The sequence below is a fragment of the Hemitrygon akajei genome, chromosome 11 (genome assembly GCF_048418815.1).
Source record: "Hemitrygon akajei chromosome 11, sHemAka1.3, whole genome shotgun sequence".
NCBI lineage: Eukaryota > Metazoa > Chordata > Chondrichthyes > Myliobatiformes > Dasyatidae > Hemitrygon > Hemitrygon akajei.
This window is the reverse complement of record NC_133134.1, coordinates 1,304,796-1,331,467: the sequence shown is the minus strand read 5'-3', so window position 1 is coordinate 1,331,467 and position 26,672 is coordinate 1,304,796. Positions and strand designations below refer to the sequence as shown.

Sequence of the window (26,672 nt, the reverse complement as noted above, 5' to 3'; positions counted from 1 at the left end):
TGTCAGCCATGGTCGCCTATTGCTGGCATTTGAAAACTTCTTCCTCTGTGGAACATATCTGACCCAGAACAGAACACTGGCTCTGGAGACATGCCCCCATTCTCTCTCGAGATAAGTAAGAAATAAGGAATGAACACACCTACTTACCATGACTACCTGTTCTCACCGATGCCTTGTTGAGCCAAACCCTTACTGCTTTGCCTCTGACGACAATCGCTCCCACGATGACCACTCTGCTAGGTGATTATCTCTCTTGTATAGAGATTGGCTTTTTAAGGCTCTTTGCTGAACCTGCACAGGAACTCTTCTGTTGCATCTGCGCAGTACTCCAGTCAATGCCCATCCCGTGAGTCCTGTCTGCCCAGCCCTGCCGAGTGTATCCTGTGTGCCCGGCCTTGCCCCATATTTTCTGTCTGCCCAGACTTACCCCATGTGTGGTGTCTGTCCAGCCTTACCCGGCTCCACCAGTGTGCCCAGATTCCAACACCAGCAACCAGCGCTGCGGGGATTGTAAGACCATAACATCGTAAGGTATTGGAGCAGAATTAGGCCATTTGGCCCATTGAGTCTGCACCCCCATTTCATCATGGGCAATCTAATTTTCCTCTCAACCTCAGTTTCCTGCCTTCTCTCTGTATCCCTTCATTCCCTGAGTAACCATGAATCTATCAACCTCTCCTTCAATATACATAAAGACTCGGCCTCCACAGCTGCCTGTGCCAGCAAATTCCACAGGTTCACCACTCTCTGGCCAAAGAAATTCCCCCTCATCTGCGTTCTGAAAGGATGCCCCTCTATTCTGCTCTTAGCACCATAGGAAATGTACTCTCCATATCCACTCTATCAAGGCTTGTAAGCATTCGATAGATTTCAATGAGATTGCCCCTCATTCGTCTGAATTCCAGCAAATACGGGCCTGAGCCACGAAACACTGGACAAGCCGTTCAGTCCTGGAATCATTTTCCTCAACCTCTACAGTTGCAGCACATCCTTTCTAAGATAAGGGGCCCAAAACTGCTCAAAATACTCCAAGTGTGGCCTTAAATTTCAACATTATATCCTTCCTTTTGTATTCTAGAATTCTTGAAATGAAGGAGTGCAGCGTAGGTTCACAAGGTTAATTCCCGGAGAGTTAATTCACTCTCTGGGTGAAAAAGTTTTTCCGCATTTCAGTTCTAAATGGCCTACCCCTTATTCTTAAACTGTGGCCTCTAGTTCTGGACTCACCCATCAGCGGGAACATGCTTCCTGCCTCCAGTGTGTCCAATCCCTTAATAATCTTATATGTCTCAATCAGATCCCCTCTCATCCTTCTAAATTCCAGTGTATACAAGCCCAGTCACTCCAATATTTCAACATATGACAGTCCCGCCATTCCGGGAATTAACCTTGTGAACCTACGCTGCACTCCCTCAATAGCAAGAATGTCCTTCCTCAAATTTGGAGACCAAAACTGCACACAATACTCCAGGTGGGGTCTCACCAGGGCCCTGTACAGCTGCAGAAGGACCTCTTTACTCCTATACTCAATTCCTCTTGTTATAAAGGCCAGCATGCCATTAGCTTTCTTCACTGCCTGCTGTACCTGCATGCTTGCTTTCATTGACTGACATACAAGAACACCTAGATCTCGTTGTGCTTCCCCTTTTCCTAACTTGACTCCATTTAGATAGTAATCTGCCTTCCTGTTCTTGCCACCAAAGTGGATAACCTCACATTTATCCACATTAAACTGCATCTGCCATACATTTGCCCACTCACCGAACCTGTTCAAGTCACCCTGCATTCTCATAACATCTTCTTGACATTTCACACTGCCACCCAGCTTTGTGTCATCAGCAAATTTGCTAATGTTACTTTTAATCCCTTCATCTAAATCATTAATGTATATTGTAAACAGCTGCGGTCCCAGCACCGAACCTTGCGGTACCCCACTGGTCACAGCCTGCCATTCCGAAAGGGACCCGTTAATCGCTACTCTTTGTTTCCTGTCTGCCAGCCAATTTTCAATCCATGTCAGTACTCTGCCCCCAATACCATGTGCCCTAATTTTGCCCACTAATCTCCTATGTGGGACTTTATCAAAAGCTTTCTGGAAGTCCAGGTACACTACATCCACTGGCTCTCCCTTGTCCATTTTCATAGTTACATCCTCAAAAAACTCCAGAAGATTAGTCAAGCATGATTTTCCCTTCATAAATCCATGCTGACTTGGACTGATCCTTCTACTGCTATCCAAATGTGATGTAATTTCATCTTTTATAATTGACTCCAGCATCTTTCCCACCACTGACGTCAGGCTAACTGGTCTATAATTCCCTGTTTTCTCTCTCCCTCCTTTCTTGAAAAGTGGGACAACATTAGCCACCCTCCAGTCAGCAGAAACTGTTCCTGAATCTATAGAACATTGGAAAATGATTACCAATGCATCCACGATTTCTAGAGCCACCTCTTTAAGTACCCTGGGATGCAGACCATCAGGTCCCGGGGACTTATCAGCCTTCAGACTCAACAGTCTATCCAACACCGTTTCTTGCCTAATATAAATTTCCTTCAGTTCAGCCTTTACCCTAGTTCCTTTGACCACTATTACATCTGGGAGATTGTTTGTATCTTCCCTAGTGAAGACAGATCCAAAGTACTTGTTCAACTCATGTGCCATTTCCTTGTTCCCCATAATAAGAAGAAAGAAAGGAGGGGGACTCACTGTCTACATTAACGTAAGATGGTGTAACCCCGGGCATGTGAGTACAAAGATCTCCGTTTGTGAAAGAGATATTGAGCTGATCGCCGTGAGTATGAGGCCATATTACCTGCCTCGAGAATTCGCAAGCGTCATTGTGGTGAATGTGTATGTCCCGCCGCGTGCCGACGCAGCGGTAGTGTGTGACGTCATCAACTCCGCTGTTGCTAGGCTTCAGACACAGCACCCTGAGGCACTGGTGATAATTACAGGGGACTTCAACCATGTGACTTTGGACAAGACACTACCTGCTTTCTCCCAGTACGTGGATTGCTACACTAGGGGTAATAGGACTATTGACCTACTGTATGCAAATGTAGAGGAGGCATATAGTGCATCCCCACTGCCTTCATTGGGGAAAGCTGATCACAACCTGGTTTTGTTACAGCCCAGATATAAATCAATTGTGATGAGGCATCCCACTACCACACGCTCTTTTAGGAAGTGGACTCCTGAAGCTGAACAGGCCCTGAGAGACTGCTTCGGTACTACTAACTGGGATGTACTGCAAGGGGGGCTCTGTGGGGGCGTTGAGGAGGTCACTGAATGCACAACGGACTATATTAACTTTTGTGTGGATGCCGTTGTTCCTGTTAGAACTGTTCGCTGCTATCCCAATAATAAGCCCTGGATCACTAGTCACATCAAAGGCCTCCTAAACCAGAAGAAGAGGGCCTTTAAAGATGGTGATCGGTTGGAGCTTAAAAGAGTTCAGAAAGAACTCAGAGTACAGATAAGGGGGGCAAAGGAGCAGTATAGGAGGAAGCTAGAACAAAAGCTGCAGAAAAAAAGCATGAAGGAGGTGTGGGATGGGATGAAGATCATCACCGGATGCGGTGCAAAGCGGAGGGCGAACATAAGTGGAGATGTGGAGAAAGCGAACCAGCTGAACAACTTCTTCAACAGGTTCGACAGCTCAATCTCATCCTCACCGCAGAAATCCACACCAGGCTTACTTCCCTCACAGGAAAATAGCCATTCACAGGAGACCTTGCCCACGCCCAGGATTACGGCTGCACAGATGGAAGGTCAACTGAGGAAGATCTGTACCAGCAAGGCGGCGGGACCGGATGGAGTTTCCCCACGATTACTGAAGGCCTGTGCGACTGAGCTGGGAGAACCACTACAGCGCATCTTCAACATGAGCCTGGAGCAGAGAAGAGTACCCAGACAGTGGAAAACATCCTGTATTGTCCCGGTACCGAAGAAACCACAACCAAAGGAGTTGAATGACTTCAGACCTGTTGCCTTGACGTCGCACGTGATGAAGACCATGGAGCGGCTGATAATACAGAATCTGAGGCCACAAACCAGGCACGCCCAGGATCCTCTTCAGTTTGCGTATAAGGAGAAGGTGGGAGTGGAGGATGCTATCACGTATTTGCTGCACAAATCACTCTCTCACCTAGATGGGGTCAGTTGTGCTGTGAGGATTACATTCCTTGACTTCTCTAGTGCCTTTAACACCATCCAGCCCAAGATCTTAAGGCACAAACTAACGGAGATGGGAGTAGACTCTCACATGGTGGATTGGATAGTGGACTACTTGACAGATAGACCTCAGTATGTGCGGTTGGGAGACTGTAGGTCTGACACGGTGGTCAGCAGCACAGGAGCGCCGCAGGGAACCGTACTCTCTCCGGTCCTGTTCACCCTGTACACATCAGACTTCCAATATAACTCGGAGTCCTGCCATGTGCAGAAGTTCGCTGATGACACGGCCATAGTGGGGTGTGTCAGGACTGGACAGGAGGAGGAGTATAGGAAACTGATACAGGACTTTGTGATATGGTGCAACTCAAACTACCTGCGTCTCAATATCACCAAGACCAAGGAGATGGTGGTGGACTTTAGGAGATCTAGGCCTCATATGGAGCCAGTGATCATTAATGGAGAATGTGTGGAGCAGGTTAAGACCTACAAGTATCTGGGAGTACAGTTAGACGAGAAGCTAGACTGGACTGCCAACACAGATGCCTTGTGCAGGAAGGCACAGAGTCGACTGTACTTCCTTAGAAGGTTGGCGTCATTCAATGTCTGTAGTGAGATGCTGAAGATGTTCTATAGGTCAGTTGTGGAGAGTGCCCTCTTCTTTGTGGTGGCGTGTTGGGGAGGAAGCATTAAGAAGAGGGACGCCTCACGTCTTAATAAGCTGGTAAGGAAGGCGGGCTCTGTCGTGGGCAAAGTACCGGAGAGTTTAACATCGGTAGCTGAGCGAAGGGCACTGAGTAGGCTACGGTCAATTATGGAAAACTCTGAACATCCTCTACATAGCACCATCCAGAGCTAGAGAAGCAGTTTCAGCGACAGGTTACTATCGATGCAATGCTCCTCAGACAGGATGAAGAGGTCAATACTCCCCAATGCCATTAGGCTTTACAATTCTACCGCCAGGACTTAAGAACTTTTTAAAAGCTATTATTAATGCTTTTTGAGATAGTGATTTAGATGCATATCATATTTTCTTACTGAGTTAAGTATTGTATGTAATTAGTTTTGCTACAACAAGTGTATGGGACATTGGAAAAAAGTTGAATTTCCCCATGGGGATGAATAAAGTATCTATCTATCTATCTATCTATCTATCTATCTAAATTCACCTGTTTCTGTCTTCAATGGTCCAATTCTGGTCTTAACTATTTTTTTGCTATTCACATACCTAAAGAAGCTTTTACTATCCTCCTTTATATTCTTGGCTAGTTTACCTTGGTACCTCATTTTTTCTTGGCGTATTGCCTTTTTTGTTATCTTCTGTTGCTCTTTAAAAGCTTCCCAGTCCTCTGGTTTCCCGCTCATCTTTGCTATGTTATACTTCTTCTCTTTTATTTTTATACTGCCCTTTACTTCCTGCATCAGCCACGGCCTCCCCTTACTCCCCTTAGGATCTTGCTTCCTCTTTGGAATGAATCGATCCTGCACCTTCTGCATTATTCCCAGAAATACCTGCCATTGTTGTTCCATTGTCTTCCCTGCTCGGGTTTTGTTCCATTGAACTTTGGCCAGCTCCTCCCTCATAGCTCCATAGTTCCCTTTGTTCAACTGTAATACTGACACATCCGATTTTCCCTTCTCCTTCTCAAATTGTAGGTTAAAACATATCATATTATGGTCACTACCTCCTTTATGGTTCCTTTACCTCCAGGTCCCTGATCAAATCCGGTTCATTGCACAACACTAAATCTAGAATTGCCTTCTCCCTGGTAGGCTCCAGTACAAGCTGTTCTAAGAATCCATCTCGGAGGCACTCCACAAACTCCCTTTCTTGGGGTCCAGTACCAACCTGATGTTCCCAGTCTACCTGCATGTTGAAATCCCCCATGACAACTGTATCATTACCTTTGCGACATGCCAATTTTAACTCTTCATTCAACTTAGACCCTACATCCAAACTGCTGTTTGGGGGCCTGTAGATAACTCCTATTAGGGTCTTTCTACCCTTAGAATTTCTCAGTTCTATCCATACTGACTACATTCCCTGATTCTATGTCCCCCCTCGCAAGGAACTGAATATCATTCCTCACCAACAGAGCCACCCCACCCCCTCTGCCAGTCAGTCTGTTTTTTCGATATGACGTATATCCTTGAATATTCATTTCCCAGGCCCTGTCCGCTTGAAGCCATGTCTCAGTTATTCCCACAACATCGTACTTGCCAATTTCCAACTGAGCCTCAAGCTCATCTACTTTATTCCTTATACTTCGTGCATTCATATATAATACTTTTAATTCATTACTCCCCTCTCCTTTCATATCAATTCCTATTTCACTTGGCCATACTGTATGATCTCTTCTTGAGCTTTCTACTCCATTGATTCTGTTGTCCTTTTAAACTTTTCTTATTTTCACTTTCCCTTTAACTCCATCCTTATATTTCCAGTTCATCCCCTCCCCCCCACCCCCCCACTACTTAGTTTAAACACATCCATGTTGCAGTGGCAAACCTGTCTGCCAGAATGCTGGTCCCCCTGCCTATTAAGGTGCAACCCGTCCCTTTTGTAAAATGCATCCCTACCCCAAAACAGATCCCTGTGGTCCAAGAATGTAAATCCTTGCTTCCTGCACCAGTTCCTCAGCCACACATTCAGATCCATTATCTCCCTGTTCCTGTCCTCTCCAGCACGAGGAACTGGAAGCAAACCAGAGATAACCACCCTGGAAGTCCTGCTTTTCAGCCTTCTTCCGAGTTCTCTGAAGTCCCACTGCAGAATGTCCTTCCTCTTCTCCCAATGTCATTTGTGCCGACATGCACTACCACTTCCGGCTGTTCACCTTCACCCTTGAGGATTCTCTGAAATTGGTCTGTGATGTCCTGGATCCTAGCACCAGTGAGGCAACATACCATCCTTAAATCTCGCCTGTTGCCGCAGAAACCCCTTTCTGTACCTCTCACTATGGAGTCCCCTACTACCATGGCTCTTCCTGATGTCTGACTCCTCGGCTCTGCTTCTGCACCAATTTTCGACTCGCAGACCTGTCCGCCTCTCAGACTGGCAGTATCTTCTGTCCTGACAGCTTCCAAGAGGGTGAACCTGTTTACGAGAGGTACATCCCCTGGGGTCTCCTGTATTTCAAGCATCCTTTCCGTCCTCATCGTCGCCCCCTTTCTCTCTTCTGGTTTCCTCGGTGTAACGACCTCACTGTAGGTCCTGTCCAGAAAACTCTCGTTTTCGTGGATGAACCTGAGGTCATCCAGTTCTTTCTTCAGTGCCGCAACATGCTCCTTCAGAAGTTGAATCTGGACACACTTTCCACAGCTGTAGCAGCCGGAGGCACCATCAGTGTCCCTGACCTCCCACATCATGCACGTAGCACACTGAATCAGCTTAGCGGTCATGTCTTCACCCTGGCGTAGTCTCCTCCTTCAGCCCCCTCGCCGAAGACTCTCAAGTCAAAGACTAGCACTTCTCACACCAGATACTTCCCTCAACCAGGCCGCTTTCGGACAGGCCGAAAGCGTGAAAAGAAAAAGATTGGTCAAGACAAATGTAGGTCCGTTACAGTCAGAAACAGGTGAATTGATCATAGGGAACAAAGACATGGCAGACCAATTGAATAACTACTTTGGTTCTGTCTTCACTAAGGAGGACATAAATAATCTTCCGGAAATAGTAAGGGACCCAGGGTCCAGTGAGATGGAGGAACTGAGGGAAATACATGTTAGTAGGGAAGTGGTGTTAGGTAAATTGAAGGGATTAAAGGCAGATAAATTCCCAGGGCCAGATGGTCTGCATCCCAGAGTGCTTAAGGAAGTAGCCCAAGAAACAGTGGATGCATTAGTGATAATTTTTCAAAACTCCTTAGATTCTGGATTAGTTCCTGAGGATTGGAGGGTGGCTAATGTAACCCCACTTTTTAAAAAAGGAGGGAGAGAGAAACCGGGGAATTATAGACCGGTGAGTCTGACATCAATGGTGGGGAAAATGCTAGAGTCGGTTATCAAAGATGTGAGAACAGCACATTTGGAAAGAGGTGACATCATCGGACAAAGTCAGCATGGATTTGTGAAAGGAAAATCATGTCTGACGAATCTTATAGAATTTTTTGAAGATTTAACTAGTAGAGTGGATAGGGGAGAGCCAGTGGATGTGGTATATTTAGATTTTCAAAAGGCTTTTGACAAGGTCCCACACAGGAGATTAGTGTGCAAACTTAAAGCACACAGTATTGGGGGTATGGTATTAATGTGGATAGAGAATTGGTTGGCAGACAGGAAGCAAAGAGTGGGAGTAAACGGGACCTTTTCAGAATGGCAGGCAGTGACTAGTGGGGTACCGCAAGGCTCAGTGCTGGGACCCCAGTTGTTTACAATATATATTAATGATTTAGACGAGGGAATTAAATGCAGCATCTCCAAGTTTGCGGATGACACAAAGCTGGGTGGCGGTGTTAGCTGTGAGGAGGATGCTAAGAGGATGCTGGGTGACTTGGATAGGTTAGGTGAGTGGGCAAATTCATGGCAGATACAATTTAATGTGGATAAATGTGAGGTTATCCACTTTGGTTGCAAGAACAGGAAAACAGATTATTATCTGAATGGTGGCCGATTAGGAAAAGGGGAGATGCAACAAGACCTGGGTGTCATCATACACCAGTCATTGAAGGTGGGCATGCAGGTACAGCAGGCGGTGAAAAAGGCAAATGGTATGTTGGCATTCATAGCAAAAGGATTTGAGTACAGGAGTAGGGACGTACTACTGCAGTTGTACAAGACCTTGGTGAGAACGCACCTAGAATATTGTGTGCAGTTTTGGTCCCCTAATCTGAGGAAAGACATTCTTGCTATAGAGGGAGTACAGAGAAGGTTCACCAGATTGATTCCTGGGATGGCAGGACTTTCATATGAAGAAAGACTGGATCAACTAGGCTTATACTCACTGGAATTTAGAAGATTGAGGGGGGATCTTATTGAAACGTATAAAATTCTAAAGGGATTGGACAGGCTAGATGCAGGAAGATTGTTTCTGATGTTGGGGAAGTCCAGAACGAGGGGTCACAGTTTAAGGATAAAGGGGAAGCCTTTTAGGACCGAGATGAGGAAAAACTTCTTCACACAGAGAGTGGTGAATCTGTGGAATTCTCTGCCACAGGAAACAGTTGAGGCTGGTTCATTGGCTATATTTAAGAGGAAATTAGATATGGCCCTTGTGGCTAAAGGGATCAGGGGATATGGAGAGAAAGCAGGCACAGGGTTCTGAGTTGGGTGATCAGCCATGATCATACTGAATGGCGGTGCAGGCTCGAAGGGCTGAATGGCCTACTCCTGCACCTATTTTCTATGTTTCTATGTAACTGGCCTATAGTTTCCCTTTTTCTACCCCTTTTTTGAAGGGTGGAGTGACATTTGCAATTTTCCAGTTTTCTGGAACCATCCCAGAATCTAGTGTTCTTGAAAGATCATCACCAATGCCTCCACAATTACTTTGGTCACCTCTTTCAGAACTGTGGGCTGTGCACCATCTGGGCCAGGTGACTTGCCTACCTTCAGACTTTTCAGTTTCCCCAAGAACCTTCTCTTGAGTTATGGTAACCACACTCTTCATGATCGATGGCACCTGGAGCTTCCATCACACTGCGATTGTCTTCCATAGTGAAGATTGACATAAAACACTCATTCAGTTCATCCGCTGTTTTGTTGTCCCCCATTACTACCCCTCCAGCATTGTATTCCTGCAGTCCAATATTCACCCTCACCTCTCTTTTACACTTTGTGTATCTGAAGAAACTTTTGGTATCCTCTTTAATATTACTGGCTAGCATGTTTTCATATTCTATCTTTACCTTCTTGATGATTTTTTAGTAGTCTTTCTTTGGTTTGGAAAAACTTCCTAATCCTCTAATTTCCCATTAATCTTTGCGATGTTACATGCTCTCTCTTTGGCTTTTATGTTGGCTTTGACTTCTCTTATTAGCTCTTATTTGTCACTTAATCTTTAAAGCACAGAAGAGGCCCTTGTTCACCAGTAGGCCCATCTAAACTTGTGCCATCTGGCAACATTTGGCCTATGTTTCTGAGAACCTTTCTTATCTGTGTACGTGTTTGTTCAAGCGTCTTTTAAATATTGTTCACGTACTGACCACCCTCTGGTTGAAAAAGTTACCTCTCAGGTTCCCATCAACGTACTCCTCTTCCACCATAAACCCATGTCCTCTGGTTCTTGATGCCATTCCTCTGGGACAAAGATTGTATGCATTTGCACAATGAGTTACTACAGTAGCATAGCAGTAACTGCAAATGTATTATAGTCTGAGCGTCAGAGTGCAGAGTTCAATTCTGGCATGAGAAGGTTTGTCCATTTTTCCCATGGGTGTGTGGGGTTCCCTCGGGTGCTTCGCTTTCCTCCCACATTTGGTACTGGTTAGAGGGTTAATTAGTCACTGAGAATTGTCCTTTAATTAGGCTAGGTTTAAATAGGTAAGTTACAGGGTGAGACAGCTCATTGCGTCAGAAAGGTCTGTAGTGTACGGTATTGCTAAATAATTAAATAAATAAACCTACTCTGTACATGTCCCTTATGATTTTATATGCTGTAACAAGGTCACCCCTCAATCACCTCTGCTCCAATGAACAAACTCCCAGCCTGCCCAACCTCTCCTCCCTACAACCCAGACCCTCAACCTCTCCCCACAGCCCAGTCCCTTAAACTCTCCCCTTAACCTCTCCCCCCCACCCACAATCAACCACTCAACCACTCCCCTCAACCTCTCCTCTCAACTCACAATCCAACCCCTCAACCACCCCTTCAACCACTCTCCTCAACCCATAACCCAGCTCCTTAAACTCTCCCTTCAACTCATAACACAGCCCCACAACCACTCCCCTCAACTCACAATCCCACAACCTCTCCTCTCAACTCACAACCTCTCTCCTCAACGTCTCCTCTCAACTCACAACCTCTCTCCTCCATGTGTTCTCTCAACTCACAACTCAACCCCTCAACCACTCCCCACAACCACCTCTCAATTCACAACCCAGCCCCTCAACTTCTTCCCTCAATCCATAACCCAGCCCCTCAACCTCTCCACACAACACATAACCCAGCCTCTCAACCTCTCCACACAACACATAACCCAGCCTCTCAACCTCTCCTCTCAACTCACAACCTCACCCCTCAACCTCTCCACACAACACATAACCCAGCCTCTCAACCTCTCCACTCAACTCACAACCTCACCCCTCAACCTCTCCACACAACACATAACCCAGCCTCTCAACCTCTCCACACAACACATAACCCAGCCCCTCAACCTCTCCACACAACACATAACCCAACCCCTCAACCTCTCCACACAACACATAACCCAGCCTCTCAACCTCTCCACACAACACATAACCCAGCCTCTCAACCTCTCCACACAACACATAACCCAGCCCCTCAACCTCTCCACACAACACATAACCCAGCCCCTCAACCTCTCCACACAACACATAACCCAGCCTCTCAACCTCTCCACACAACACATAACCCAGCCCCTCACCCTCTCCACACAACACATAACCCAGCCTCTCAACCTCTCCTCTCAACTCACAACCTCACCCCTCAACCTCTCCACACAACACATAACCCAGCCTCTCAACCTCTCCACACAACACATAACCCAGCCTCTCAACCTCTCCACACAACACATAACCCAGCCCCTCAACCTCTCCACACAACACATAACCCAGCCCCTCAACCTCTCCACACTACACATAACCCAGCCTCTCAACCTCTCCACACAACACATAACCCAGCCCCTCAACCTCTCCACACAACACATAACCCAGCCTCTCAACCTCTCCACACAACACATAACCCAGCCCCTCAACCTCTCCACACAACACATAACCCAGCCTCTCAACCTCTCCACACAACACATAACCCAGCCCCTCACCCTCTCCACACAACACATAACCCAGCCTCTCAACCTCTCCTCTCAACTCACAACCTCACCCCTCAACCTCTCCACACAACACATAACCCAGCCTCTCAACCTCTCCACACAACACATAACCCAGCCTCTCAACCTCTCCACACAACACATAACCCAGCCCCTCAACCTCTCCACACAACACATAACCCAGCCCCTCAACCTCTCCACACTACACATAACCCAGCCTCTCAACCTCTCCACACAACACATAACCCAGCCCCTCAACCTCTCCACACAACACATAACCCAGCCTCTCAACCTCTCCACACAACACATAACCCAGCCCCTCAACCTCTCCACACAACACATAACCCAGCCTCTCAACCTCTCCACACAACACATAACCCAGCCTCTCAACCTCTCCACACAACACATAACCCAGCCCCTCAACCTCTCCACACAACACATAACCCAGCCCCTCAACCTCTCCACACAACACATAACCCAGCCTCTCAACCTCTCCTCTCAACTCACAACCTCACCCCTCAACCTCTCCACACAACACATAACCCAGCCCCTCAACCTCTCCACACAACACATAACCCAGCCTCTCAACCTCTCCACACAACACACAACCTCACCCCTCAACCTCTCCACACAACACATAACCCAGCCTCTCAACCTCTCCACACAACACATAACCCAGCCCCTCAACCTCTCCACACAACACATAACCCAGCCCCTCAACCTCTCCACACAACACATAACCCAGCCTCTCAACCTCTCCACACAACACACAACCTCACCCCTCAACCTCTCCACACAACACATAACCCAGCCTCTCAACCTCTCCACACAACACATAACCCAGCCCCTCAACCTCTCCACTCAACACATAACCCAGCCTCTCAACCTCGCCACACAACACATAACCCAGCCCCTCAACCTCTCCACACAACACATAACCCAGCCTCTCAACCTCTCCACACAACACATAACCCAGCCTCTCAACCTCTCCACACAACACATAACCCAGCCTCTCAACCTCTCCACACAACACATAACCCAGCCTCTCAACCTCTCCACACAACACATAACCCAGCCTCTCAACCTCTCCACACAACACATAACCCAGCCCCTCAGCCTCTCCACACAACACACAACCTCACCCCTCAACCTCTCCACACAACACATAACCCAGCCCCTCAATCTCTCCACACAACACATAACCCAGCCCCTCAACCTCTCCACACAACACATAACCCAGCCTCTCAACCTCTCCACACAACACATAACCCAGCCCCTCAACCTCTCCACACAACACATAACCCAGCCTCTCAACCTCTCCACTCAACTCACAACCCAGCGTTTCAATCTCTCCCCTCAACTCACATCAGCAGAAATGATGACACTGTCTTTGTGTCTCAGCTTACCCTCCTGTGCATGAGGGGTTAGGGTTAGGGTTTGCTAAGAGCATCTTGAGCTCTACCTAAAAGCAAGGTCTCTGCCTGAAGAGGCAGCTCAGGACAGGAGCTCTGTGAGGGATCATAACACCATAAGACATTGGCCATTTGGTCCATCGAGACTGCTCCACGGTCTTACCACATGCAGGACGGTTGGACAGAAGAGACGGGATGTCCAAGATAAGGTGGATCTCGGACAGTGACCCTGAGCTAAAGCATTAAGAGATAAATGATGGAATGTAACAGGAGATACGATGATGCTGGAACTGCAAGAGGTGGTAGGTACAGTCTTGTATCGGACTGCAAGAGGCAGTAGGAATTGGACTTCCATGTGCCAAATCACACAGAGGGAAAAGTTCAAGATACATGTCGATGTCCCACTCTCTCTAGCTTTGCAGGGTGATCATTCCAACTGCTCTGTGCTTCTCCACCAACCAAAAGCCCCCCCCCCCCCCATTCCTTACAACTCATTCCACAGTAACTGCAGAAGATACAACAGTTGATTTTTGCTAGCTTCCGTCCCACCATCCAGAGACCCCACAGTCTCTCCTGGTTCACATATGCCTCCTCCATTCTCCTGTATTGCACTGTGTGGTCTCCTCTGCACTACAGGCATCATTCACTGAACACGTCCGGTCCACATGGGTGATAATGATGTCCTAGATGCTGACCACTCTACTTGACCTCATTTCCACCCTGCCCTGTCTTGAAACTCCTGCATGTTATCTACAAGTCCAACGTAAGCTCAGCTCCAGTGTGGAATTCTATAATTCCAGACAACTGAGTGCGTCTGACGAAAGGTCAGTCGCACGCAACACTAACTTAGTAATTCTCTCTCTACGGATGCTGCCTGACTGGTCTAGTACTTCCACCCACCTCCTTCATTCCCCATCCCCCTTTCCCTCTCTCAACTTATCCTTGCCTGCTCTTCACTTACCTCTGGTGCTTCTCCCCCTTTTTCTGTCTTTCATGGCTTTCTGTCCTCTTCTCCCATTTTCCAACCTGTATCTCTCTCCAATCAACTTCCCAGCACTTTACTTCACCCTTTCCCCACCCCTCCCAGTTTCACCTATCACCTGGCGCTTCTCCCTTTCCTCCCCCCACCTTTTAACTCCACTCCTCATCTTTTTATCTCCAGTCCTGCTGAAGGGTCTCAACCCAAAACATCAACTGTACTCTTTTCCATAGATGCTATCTGGCCTGCTGAGTTTCTCCAGCATTTTGTGTGTGTTGCTTGGATTTCTAGCATCTGCAGATTTTCTCTTGTTTGTGATTTCTTGTTCATGCTTTGGTGAGACCACTCTCAATGGTACACTCATATCAACCTTCTCTGCTGTGGACCAGGGAAGATATCATTCACCTTCCACAGAACTCATTTACCGTAGATTTCGCACTACAGAGCGCACCTGATTAAAAGCTGCTGGCTCTAATTTTAGAAAGAAAATCAATTTTGTACTTGTACAAGCTGCACCAGATTTTAGGCCGCAGGTGTCCCACGTTGTAATATGAGATATTTACACAGAAAGATATTACACGTGAGGATTTTTTAACTTTTAATTAAATCCATATGGTAACATAAACAAATACATATTGCAAATGCTTTTTTTCGAACCGTGCCTGTAACACGGCTACTTTTAAATATACATACGTATCGGTAACACACAAATTACGTTGCGTATGCATTCCAATATCTCCTAACGACTGGTAAAAAAATATATACTGCAGCCTACCAGGAAAAGTTATTGATCGCCTTTAACTTAAAAGCAGCGTTTCGCGCTCGCCTAATGCCCCCACCTTCCCATTTATCGCAAACCGGTATTTCCCACAAGACGCGGCGAAACCGGATGTGACGTCATAGTATCCCGGGATGTAGTACTTCTAACTTTAACTAGAAAATACTAACAAATGAATTACTAAGCGAAAATATTATAAACTAAATAACTGCCATAAAGGCAGCACAATGCTTCGAGTGTTTTCCATGTTGATGAGGGTGAGTACAAATGACTGATTTACAATAATTTAATTGTGAAAGTGCGCTTGATTTATCGTACAATTTCATTGGACCTCTGTGAACTACTCACCAATTTTATTGGTCTACTGTTACGAGGCAAAATGTTTTTGGCGGCATGAAAAAAAATCATGCATTAGCCGCACCGTAGTAAAGGCCGCAGTGTTCAAAGCTGTTCAAAATGTGGGAAAAAAGTAGTGGCTTATAATCCGACATCTACGGTAATTGTAATTTCTAACCTCTGGCTTTGTGTTGAACCTACAGGGGTCCCAGATGCTCCAGTTCAGGTCTGGTTATCCGTTGCAGGCAGCACCTCCATACAGGTGACCTTCCAGGAGCCTTTGAGTGTCAATTCTGCAGTGGTTACAAAATACAAAGGTGAGCTATGGGTTGGTGGTGTGACCTCGTGAAGTACAATAACCGAACATTCAGGCTCAGGGATCAAAACCAACACCTTCTGGTATCCAATTGCAGTCTGTGATCTACTCCTCACATGCCTTTATGGGGGGGGAGCTTTAATCACACCCACTGACTCTGTCCCAAGCGTGTAAGGAGATTGGGTCAAACCTTGGCCAATTAAACATCTCCATCAGATAGAACATAAAGTGTTGGAAGCACTCAGCAGCTCAGGCAGCATCTGAGGAGAGAGAAACTGACATAGAACTCTGCTTCATTGTCATACATGCTGCCTTACTCACTGAGTGTTCCTAGAACTGTCAGATTTCCAGCATCTGTGGGACTCATTTTGTAGATTTTTCCTGACAATTAATTTCAAGTTACTGTGAAGTGGTGAAGCAGAGGACACCGAATCTGTCATCAAATATCAACTCAGCACTCACAAAATTTCTCTGATTAAGTTATCTTTTTAATTAGGAGACTGGCACACTCAAAGAGAAGCTTCCTCTGCACCATCCCATTATATACACCAGGGTCAGACACAGAGTGAAGTTTCCTTCAAATCACCCCATCACACACTCCTGGGGTCAGACACCGAGAAAAGCTCCCTCTGCACCATCCCATCACACATACTCCTGGGGTCAGACACAGAGGGCAGCTCCCTCTGCACCATCCCATCATACACTCCTGGGGTCAGACACAGAGGGCAGCTCCCTCTACACCATCCCATCACACACACACACCTGGGGTCAGACACAGAGTGAAGTTTCCTTCAAATCACCCCATCACACACTCCTGGGGTCAGACACCGAGAAAAGCTCCCTCTGCACCATCCCATCATACACTCCTGGGGTCAGAAACAGAGGGCAGCTCCCTCTGCACCATCCCATCATACACTCCTGGGGTCAGACACAGAGTGAAGTTTCCTTCAAATCACCCCATCACACACACACCTGGGGTCAGAAACAGAGGGCAGCTCCCTCTACACCATACCATCACACACTGTTAGGTTCAGACACAGATGAAAGTTCCCTCTGCTCCATCACATACATTTCTGGAGTCAGATACAGAGTGAACCTCCCTCCACACCATCCAATCACACACTCCCGAGGTCAGAAACGGAGTGAACCTCCTTCCACACCATCCAATCACACACTTCTGAGGTCAGACACAGTGTGGAGCTGTTCTGATTGAGCTGGGAGAAATCGAGGAAAAACTACTGCATAAAGTTCGTGAGGGCCTTTGGAGGTGGTTCGAAATGTCTCTTGGACATCCAAGTGAGTGGCTGGGTTAGCGTGGAAGCTTCGTTTGGAGTTTTTCTGCCAGTTTGGACTGGTTTGTTGACAGCTGCTAACTGCATAGCACCCAGTTGCGGCCGCTGGCAACTCGCCAGGGAGTCAATTTGCTCTAAAAACTGGAGACAAAAGCCATTATTCTCCCACTGTGGTCCTTCCACCTTTATTGTCGTGACTCTCGTTCGGTGTAGGAGCCGAAGCATCTGTTGAGACATCTCAACCTCTCACGGCCTGGAAGTTCTGCAGGACCAATGGAGCCTTTCCTGGCTTTGGAATTTCTGGTACCGAGCCAGCAAGGTATTGTCGAGTACAAACTTTTCCTGCCAGTTACTCAACTCGCTCCAGGACTTTATAACCAGCACCGCCATATATTTCTCAATTCAGACACAGTGCCAGAATGCCGGACCGGTCTCCAGCGAGTCACAGGCCTTCGGGGAGTTATGCAAAGGCAGTTGCCTCTCCAGCCTCGGACAATGCGCTGTTTCGGTCGGTGAAAGTAAAACGCGGGGTGCAATGTGTTTTGCGTCCTGGAACTTCTCTGGAAAAGTGTGTGGAGGCCATGGAGGACCTGATGAGGAAGGATGGCATTTTGGCCATCAGGAAAGAGTTTGGGAAGGCAGAGTTTTATCTGAGGAATGATGAGTTGGTGCATCGGGCTCTCAGTAGGGGGATCATGGTGGAAAACATATTTTTACAGATGGAGCTGGCAGCAGCTCCCACGCAATGCATTGTCCTCGGTCACATTAAGCCTTTCATCCCCAATGAGGACCTGCTTCCCACACTAGCCAGCTTAGGTCAAGTAAAGTCAGAGGTAACTGCCATCAGACACAAATTTAAGAGATGCACCCTCCGTAACGTAGTCTCTTTCCAGCATCAGGTATTCATGCAGCTGGAACGGGAGGACGATGTTGAGAGCCGGTTTACTGTCCGGCACGAGGGGGTAGACTATCAGGTGTATTGGAGCTCTGAGTGCCCACAGTGCCATGCGTGCAGGGCGGTGGGGCATTTTCAGAGGGACTGTCCTAATACCCGAAACCCTAGCGAGTTCACTTCGGGCATCAATGCCCCAGCTACCTCTGCCCCTGATCCTCTTCCTGCGCCTGCCCCTACCCCTGCCCCTATTCCTACGTTTGTTCAGTCCCTGCTTCTGCCCCTGTAGTTCAGGTGGGAGATTTTCAGGCTACATGCAGGGAGGTTCAGGTGAGGGACAGGGTGTGGAGCAAGAAAGCGAAGAAGTTCAAACACCCTAACAAGTCAGCTCCCGAGACCGCAGAGCTCACGCCCATTTGCCCTGAAGTGGAATGGGAGGCTCGGGAATGCGCAGGTGGACGGGGTGTTGGAAGCGGAGAGTACCGCCCCATCGGTGAATCCTGCACCTGCGTGCTCCTCTGGCTTGAAGAGGAGGAGGGAATGTTCCCCCAAGAGGGCAGGGAATGCAGATGCGGGGGGGGGGGGGGGGTTCCCAGGAAGTGGTGGGAATTTGGGTAGAGGTTGGCTCTAACCCTGAATCCCCAGATGTAGCCACCAGTCCTGTGATAGGTGGTGTGGTTGTGCAGAAAGCTAGTGCTAGCCCTGTTTGCACAACTAAGACAGACCTGGAGCCCTCCACCCAGGACTTAGTAGTAAGTACCTCCCTGGAGGCAAGTGTCGAATAATATGAGCAGAGAGGAGACCAAGCTCTCTGACTCTCAGCATCAGGCTGCTGGTGGATCCCTTGGACCAGAGGTGCTGGGGTCCTGGGGAGGGTGTTATACTCTGCATGCCGACCCCATCAACTAATGCCCTGCAGGGAGTCCCTGGGGATTATCTCTCGATTGTTGTAACTGTGGATAAGACTGATGCGACAGTGGAGCGGGCAGGCTGTATCAGGGAATGACAGGCGGCAGCTGAAATCCTTCCTGGATGACCTGGTGAGGGACATCAGGGTGAGAAGCAGCCTCGCTCCTTTGGGAGATGGTACCACTTGGGCCCAGAAAGCAAAAAATATTCTTGGCAATATGTACAACAAGCTGGAGGAACTCAGCAGGTCGGACAGCATCCGTGGAAATGAACAGTCAATGTTTCAGGCCGAGACCCTTCGTCAGGACTGAAGAGCGAGGGGGCAGGGGCCCTATAAAGAAGGTGGGGGGGAGGGTGGGAAGGAGAGGGCTGGTAGGTGCCGGGTGAAAAACCAATAAGAGGAAAGATCAAGAGGTGGGGGAGGGGAAGCTTTCTGGGTCACCTGGTGAGAGAGACGGATTTCTGCTCTGTATGGCTGTGGTGGGATTTGCCCACATCCGGTTTTAATGTCGGGAGTACACTAGGGGGTCAACAAAGAGGCGGGGCTCTGAGATTGAGCAGCTTGATAGAGCGTTGCTTGACCTAGAGTCCTGTTTTGGTCTGACCGCTGGAGACCAACAGCTATGTCAGGAATACTAGGAGAAGAAGGACTCACTAAGGAACCTGCAGCTCCAGCAGTCGCGAGGTGCGTACATGAGGTCATGGATCCAAATGCTGCAGGATTTGGACCATGGCTCACCCTTCTTCTACTCGTTGGAGAAGTGGCGGCAAATTCAAAAGTAGCTAGTGGAGTTACTGGCTGCTGATGCCTCCTCCATCACGGACCCCGACAAAATTAACAAAGAAGTCCACTCATTCTATTGGTCCTTATTCTCACCAGATCCGTCAAATGCAGAGGCGTGCAATGAGGTCTGGAAAGATTTGCCTAAGGTCAGCCCAGAGGACGCAGTGAGTCTGGACATTCCCCTGACTCGGGAGGAGCTGCTTACTGCCCTTCGGCAACTCCGGAGGGGTAAGTCCCCTGGGTTAGATGGACTGAGTGTAGAGTTTTACCAGGCTTTTTGGGATTTCCTGGGAGATGATTACAGCCTTGTCCTAGGGGAGAGCCTAGCCACCAGGGAAATGCTCCTCTCATGGCGGTGAGCTGTTGTGGTTCTGCTGCCCAAGAAGGGAGACCTCCGCTGGCTAAAGAACTGACGCCCGGTCTCCCTCTTGTGCGCGGACTACAAGATCTTCGCCTGGGCAATGGCCAACCGTCTTGGTTCAGTAATGAGACAGGTGATCCATCCTGACCAATCTTACACAGTCCTGGGCCGCTCCATCCAGGACAATGTCCATCTAGTACGGGACCTGATCCACCTGCAACAGGAGACTGGGTCCGGGCAGCATTTCTTTCTCTTGACTGGGAGAAGGCATTTGACCGGGTAGACCACAGTTTCCTGGTGGGCACTCTGCAGGCTTTTGGGCTCAGACCATACCTCGTGGCCCGAGTTCGGCTCCTATACTCTGCCGCAGAGTGCCTTGTTAAGATTAATGGATCACTGACAGCACCCATTCCCTTCAGAAGAGGAGTACATTAAGGGTGCCCCATGTCCGGTCAATTGTATGCGATCTGCGTTGAACCATTCCTGAGCCGCCTTCAGCGAAGGCTGATAGGTCTGGTTCTGCGTGAACCGGACATGGAGGTCGTCCTCTCAGCCTACACCGATGATGTACTCCTCAATGTGATAGATCTCAATGACCTGTGGATGCCAAGAAGTTTTCTCGGTGGCATCCTCTGCTGTCTGGCTGTCCACAGTCACTGACCCAGAGATACACACTGTCCACTCTGGCTGTCCACAGACACTGACCCAGAGATACACACTGTCCACTCTGGCAGTCCACAGTCACTGACCCAGAGATACACACTGTCCACTCTGGCTGTCCACAGTCACTGACCCAGAGATACACACTGTCCACTCTGGTTGTCCACAGTCTCTGACCCAGAGATACACACTGTCCACTCTGGCTGTCCACAGACACTGACCCAGAGATACACACTGTCCACTCTGGCTGTCCACAGTCTCTGACCCAGAGATACACACTGTCCACTCTGGCTGTCCACAGTCACTGACCCAGAGATACACACTGCCCACTCTGGCTGTCCACAGGCACTGTCCCAGAGATACACACTGCCCACTCTGGCTGTCCACAGTCACTGACCCAGAGATACACACTGCCCACTCTGGCTGTCCACAGACACTGACCCAGAGATACACACTGTCCACTCTGGCTGTCCACAGTCACTGACCCAGAGATACACACTGTCCACTCTGGCTGTCCACAGTCACTGACCCAGAGATACACACTGTCCACTCTGGCTGTCCACAGACACTGACCCAGAGATACACACTGTCCACTCTGGCTGTCCACAGTCACTGACCCAGAGATACACACTGTCCACTCTGGCTGTCCACAGTCTCTGACCCAGAGATACACACTGCCCACTCTGGCTGTCCACAGGCACTGTCCCAGAGATACACACTGTCCACTCTGGCTGTCCACAGTCTCTGACCCAGAGATACACACTGCCCACTCTGGCTGTCCACAGGCACTGTCCCAGAGATACACACTGTCCACTCTGGCAGTCCACAGTCACTGTCCCAGAGATACACACTGTCCACTCTGGCTGTCCACAGTCACTGACCCAGAGATACACACTGTCCACTCTGGCTGTCCACAGTCACTGTCCCAGAGATACACACTGCCCACTCTGGCTGTCCACAGTCACTGACCCAGAGATACACACTGCCCACTCTGGCTGTCCACAGTCACTGACCCAGAGATACACACTGTCCACTCTGGCTGTCCACAGTCACTGACCCAGAGATACACACTGCCCACTCTGGCTGTCCACAGTCTCTGACCCAGAGATACACACTGTCCACTCTGGCTGTCCACAGTCACTGACCCAGAGATACACAGTGCCCACTCTGGCTGTCCACAGTCACTGACCCAGAGATACACACTGCCCACTCTGGCTGTCCACAGACACTGACCCAGAGATACACACTGTCCATTCTGGCTGTCCACAGACACTGACCCAGAGATACACGCTGTCCACTCTGGCTGTCCACAGTCACTGACCCAGAGATACACGCTGTCCACTCTGGCTGTCCACAGTCACTGACCCAGAGATACACACTGTCCACTCTGGCTGTCCACAGTCACTGACCCAGAGATACACGCTGTCCACTCTGGCTGTCCACAGACACTGACCCAGAGATACACACTGTCCACTCTGGCTGTCCACAGTCACTGACCCAGAGATACACACTGTCCACTCTGGCTGTCCACAGTCACTGACCCAGAGATACACACTGTCCACTCTGGCTGTCCACAGTCTCTGACCCAGAGATACACACTGTCCACTCTGGCTGTCCACAGTCACTGACCCAGAGATACACACTGTCCACTCTGGCTGTCCACAGTCTCTGACCCAGAGATACACACTGTCCACTCTGGCTGTCCACAGACACTGACCCAGAGATACACACTGTCCACTCTGGCTGTCCACAGTCTCTGACCCAGAGATACACACTGTCCACTCTGGCTGTCCACAGTCACTGACCCAGAGATACACACTGTCCACTCTGGCTGTCCACAGTCTCTGACCCAGAGATACACACTGTCCACTCTGGCTGTCCACAGACACTGACCCAGAGATACACACTGTCCACTCTGGCTGTCCACAGTCACTGACCCAGAGATACACACTGTCCACTCTGGCTGTCCACAGACACTGACCCAGAGATACACACTGTCCACTCTGGCTGTCCACAGTCACTGACCCAGAGATACACACTGCCCACTCTGGCTGTCCACAGTCACTGACCCAGAGATACACACTGTCCACTCTGGCTGTCCACAGTCACTGACCCAGAGATACACGCTGCCCACTCTGGCTGTCCACAGTCACTGACCCAGAGATACACACTGTCCACTCTGGCTGTCCACAGACACTGACCCAGAGATACACACTGTCCACTCTGGTTGTCCACAGTCACTGACCCAGAGATACACACTGTCCACTCTGGCTGTCCACAGACACTGACCCAGAGATACACACTGTCCACTCTGGCTGTCCACAGTCACTGACCCAGAGATACACACTGCCCACTCTGGCTGTCCACAGACACTGACCCAGAGATACACACTGTCCACTCTGGCTGTCCACAGTCACTGACCCAGAGATACACACTGTCCACTCTGGCTGTCCACAGTCACTGACCCAGAGATACACGCTGCCCACAGACACTGACCCAGAGATACACACTGCCCACTCTGGCTGTCCACAGACACTGACCCAGAGATACACACTGTCCACTCTGGCTGTCCACAGTCACTGACCCAGAGATACACACTGTCCACTCTGGCTGTCCACAGTCACTGACCCAGAGATACACACTGTCCACTCTGGCTGTCCACAGTCACTGACCCAGAGATACACACTGTCCACTCTGGCTGTCCACAGACACTGACCCAGAGATACACACTGTCCACTCTGGCTGTCCACAGTCACTGACCCAGAGATACACACTGTCCACTCTGGCTGTCCACAGTCACTGACCCAGAGATACACACTGTCCACTCTGGCTGTCCACAGACACTGACCCAGAGATACACACTGCCCACTGTGGCTGTCCACAGTCACTGACCCAGAGATACACACTCAAAAGATAAAAAAGAAAAAAGTAAGAATAGAGTAAAGAAAAGACAAGTGCAAAAGAGAAAAAGATTACAAAATTTTAAAAGCACATTGAGTATAAGGGCAGTTTATCTGAATGCCTGTAGTATTCAAAACAATGTCAGTGAACTTGTGGCACAAATCAGTACAAAGGGGTATGATTTAGTGGCCGTTACAGAGATGTGGCACAAGGTGCAGAGGATTGGGAATTAAATATATGAGGATATCAGGTAATACGGAAGGATAGGTAGGAAGGTAAGGGAAATGGGGTAGTGCTCTTAATTAAAGATGAGATTAGGGTGATACTGAGAGATGATATAAGATCTAAGGAGCAGAATGTTGAATCCATCTGGGTAGAGATTAGGAATAGTAAAGGGAAAAATCACTGGTGGGAGTTGTCTATCGGCCACTGAATAATAACATTACAGTAGCACAGGCATTAAACAGAGAAATATCTGAGGCATGTTAGAATGGAACAGCAGTTATCGTGGGGGACTTTAACTTGCACATAGATTGGGTGAATCAAGTTGGTCCAGACAGCCTTGAGCAGGACTTCATAGAATGTATCCATGATGGCTTTCTTGAACAGCATGTTACTGAACCTACAAGGGAACGTGCTATTTTAGATCTGGTCCTGTCCAATGAGACTGGTAAAATTAGTGATCTAGTAGTTAGGGATCCTCTTGGAAAAGGTGATCACAATGAGTTCCTCAATAGTTCAATAGTTGCAATAGTTCAATCTAAAACCAGCATATTATGCCTAAACAAAGGAGACTACAAAGGGATGAGGGAGGAATTTTCTAGTATAGATTGTGAACACAGACTATATGGTAGGACAGTTGAGGAACAGTGGAAGACTTTCAAAGAGGTTTTTCACGATGCTCAGTTAAAAGCAAAGACAGTAATGGTGGAGAGAGCCAGCCTTGGATAACTCCAGGAAATAAAAGAAGGCATTGATCTAAACGCTCATGCATACAAAGTTGCTAAGAGTAGTGGGAAACTGGAAGACTGGGAAAACTTTAAGAAGCAACAAAGTACCATTAAGCGAGCAATAAAGAAAGGGATGCTAGATTATGAAAATAAACTAGCACAAAATATAAAAACTGATAGTAAAAGTTTTTATAATTATATGAAGTGGGAAAGGGTGGCTAAAGTGAACAAAGGTCCCTTAGAGGATGAGAAGGGGGAATTGATATTGGGTAATGGGTATTGGGTATTGATATTGGGTAATGAGGCCAAGGCTTTGAATGACTATTTTGTGTTGATCTTCAGGATGGAGGACACGTCTAACATGCCAAAGAGAGATGTTATGAATGTGATTGGAGGTGAGGACCTCGATACAATAGCTATCTCTAAAGAGGTTGTGCTGAGCAAACTTGTGGGCCTGAAGATAGATTAAGTCCCCTGGTGCTGGTGGAATGCATCCCAGGACACTGAAAGAAATGGCAGAAGTTGTAGTAGAGGCTTTGGTGATAATTTATCAAAATGCTTTGGGCTCTGGGCAGGTCCCAGCAGATTGGAAGATGATGAATGTCACACCACTGTTCAAAAAAGGATATAGGCAAAAGGCAAGTAACTATAAGCCAGTTAGTTCAACATCTGTAGTTGGGAAAATGCTTGAAGCTATCATTAAAGAGGAAATAGTGAGGTATCCGGAAGGAAATGGATCCATCAGGCAGACGCAGCATGGATTCAGTAAAGGCAGGTCCTGTTTGACAAATTTACTGGAGTTCTTTGAGGATATAACAAGTGCAGTGGATAGAGGGGAACTGATGGACATTATTTACTTGGATTTCCAGAATGCATTCGATAAGGTGCCACATAAAGACTTATCCATAAGATAAGGATGGATAGAGTTGAGGATGATGTATTAGTATGGATAGAGAATTGATTAACTAATAGAAAGCAGAGAGTTGGGATACATGAGTGTTACTCTGGTTGGAAATCAGTGGTGAGCAGTGTGCCACAGGAGTCAGTGCTGGGCCTGCCAACAGTTTATGATATTCATTAATGATCTGGAACAGCAGACTGAGTGTAGTGTATCTAAGTTTGCTGATGATACTAAATTGAGTGGAAAAGCAAATTTTGCAGAAGATACCGAGAGTCTGCAGAAAGATATAGATAGGTTAAGTGAGTGGGCAAGGGTCTGGCACATGGAGTACAATGTTGGTAAATATGAGGTCCTGCACTTTGGAAAGAAAAATAAAAGAGCTGATTATTATTTAAATGGTAAAATTTTCAGCATGCTGCTGTGCAGAGGGACTTGGGAGTGTTTGTGTAAGAATTGCAAAAGGTTGGTTTGCAGGTGCAACTGGCTATCAAGAAGGCAAATAGGATGGTCTTCTAGGGATTAAATTTAAGAGCAGGGAGGTTATGCTGCAACTGTAGGGGGTACTGGTGAGGCCACACTTGGAGTACTGTGTGCAGTTCTGGTCTCCTTCCTTAAGGAAGGATATGCTGACTTGGAGGTGGTGCAGAGGAGATTCACCAGGTTGCTTCCAGAGATGAGGGGCTTAGACAATGAGGAGAGAGTGAGTCGTCTGGGACTGTACTCACTGGAATTCAGAAGAATGAAGGAGATCTTATAGAAACATATAAATTATGAAAGGGATACTTAGGATAGAGGCAGGAAAGTTGTTTCCATTGGTAGGTGAGACTAGAACTAGGGGACATAGCCTCAAGATTCTAGGTAGTGGATTTAGGGTGGAGATGAGGAGGAACTGCTTTTCCTAGAGGGCGGTGAAGCTGTGGAATTCACCCAATGAAGCACTGGAGGCTACCTCGGTAAATATATTTAAGACAAGGTTGGATAGATTTTTCCTTAGTAGGGGAATTAAGGGTTATGGGGAAAAGGCAGGTAGGTGAAGATGAGTCCGTGGCCAGATCAGCCATGATCTTATTGAATGGTGGAG

The 26,672-nt window shown here is 48.0% G+C and overlaps 1 protein-coding gene across 1 annotated transcript in view; it reads left to right on the top strand.

Annotated features, from left to right (window-relative positions):
* The window catches only part of LOC140735216 (ankyrin-repeat and fibronectin type III domain-containing 1-like), a 422,525-nt gene that overhangs the window by 227,160 nt on the left and 168,693 nt on the right, over positions 1–26,672 (top strand). The window contains 1 exon segment of the mRNA XM_073060001.1: positions 15,829–15,942. Coding sequence (XP_072916102.1) covers positions 15,829–15,942 — 114 coding nt within the window.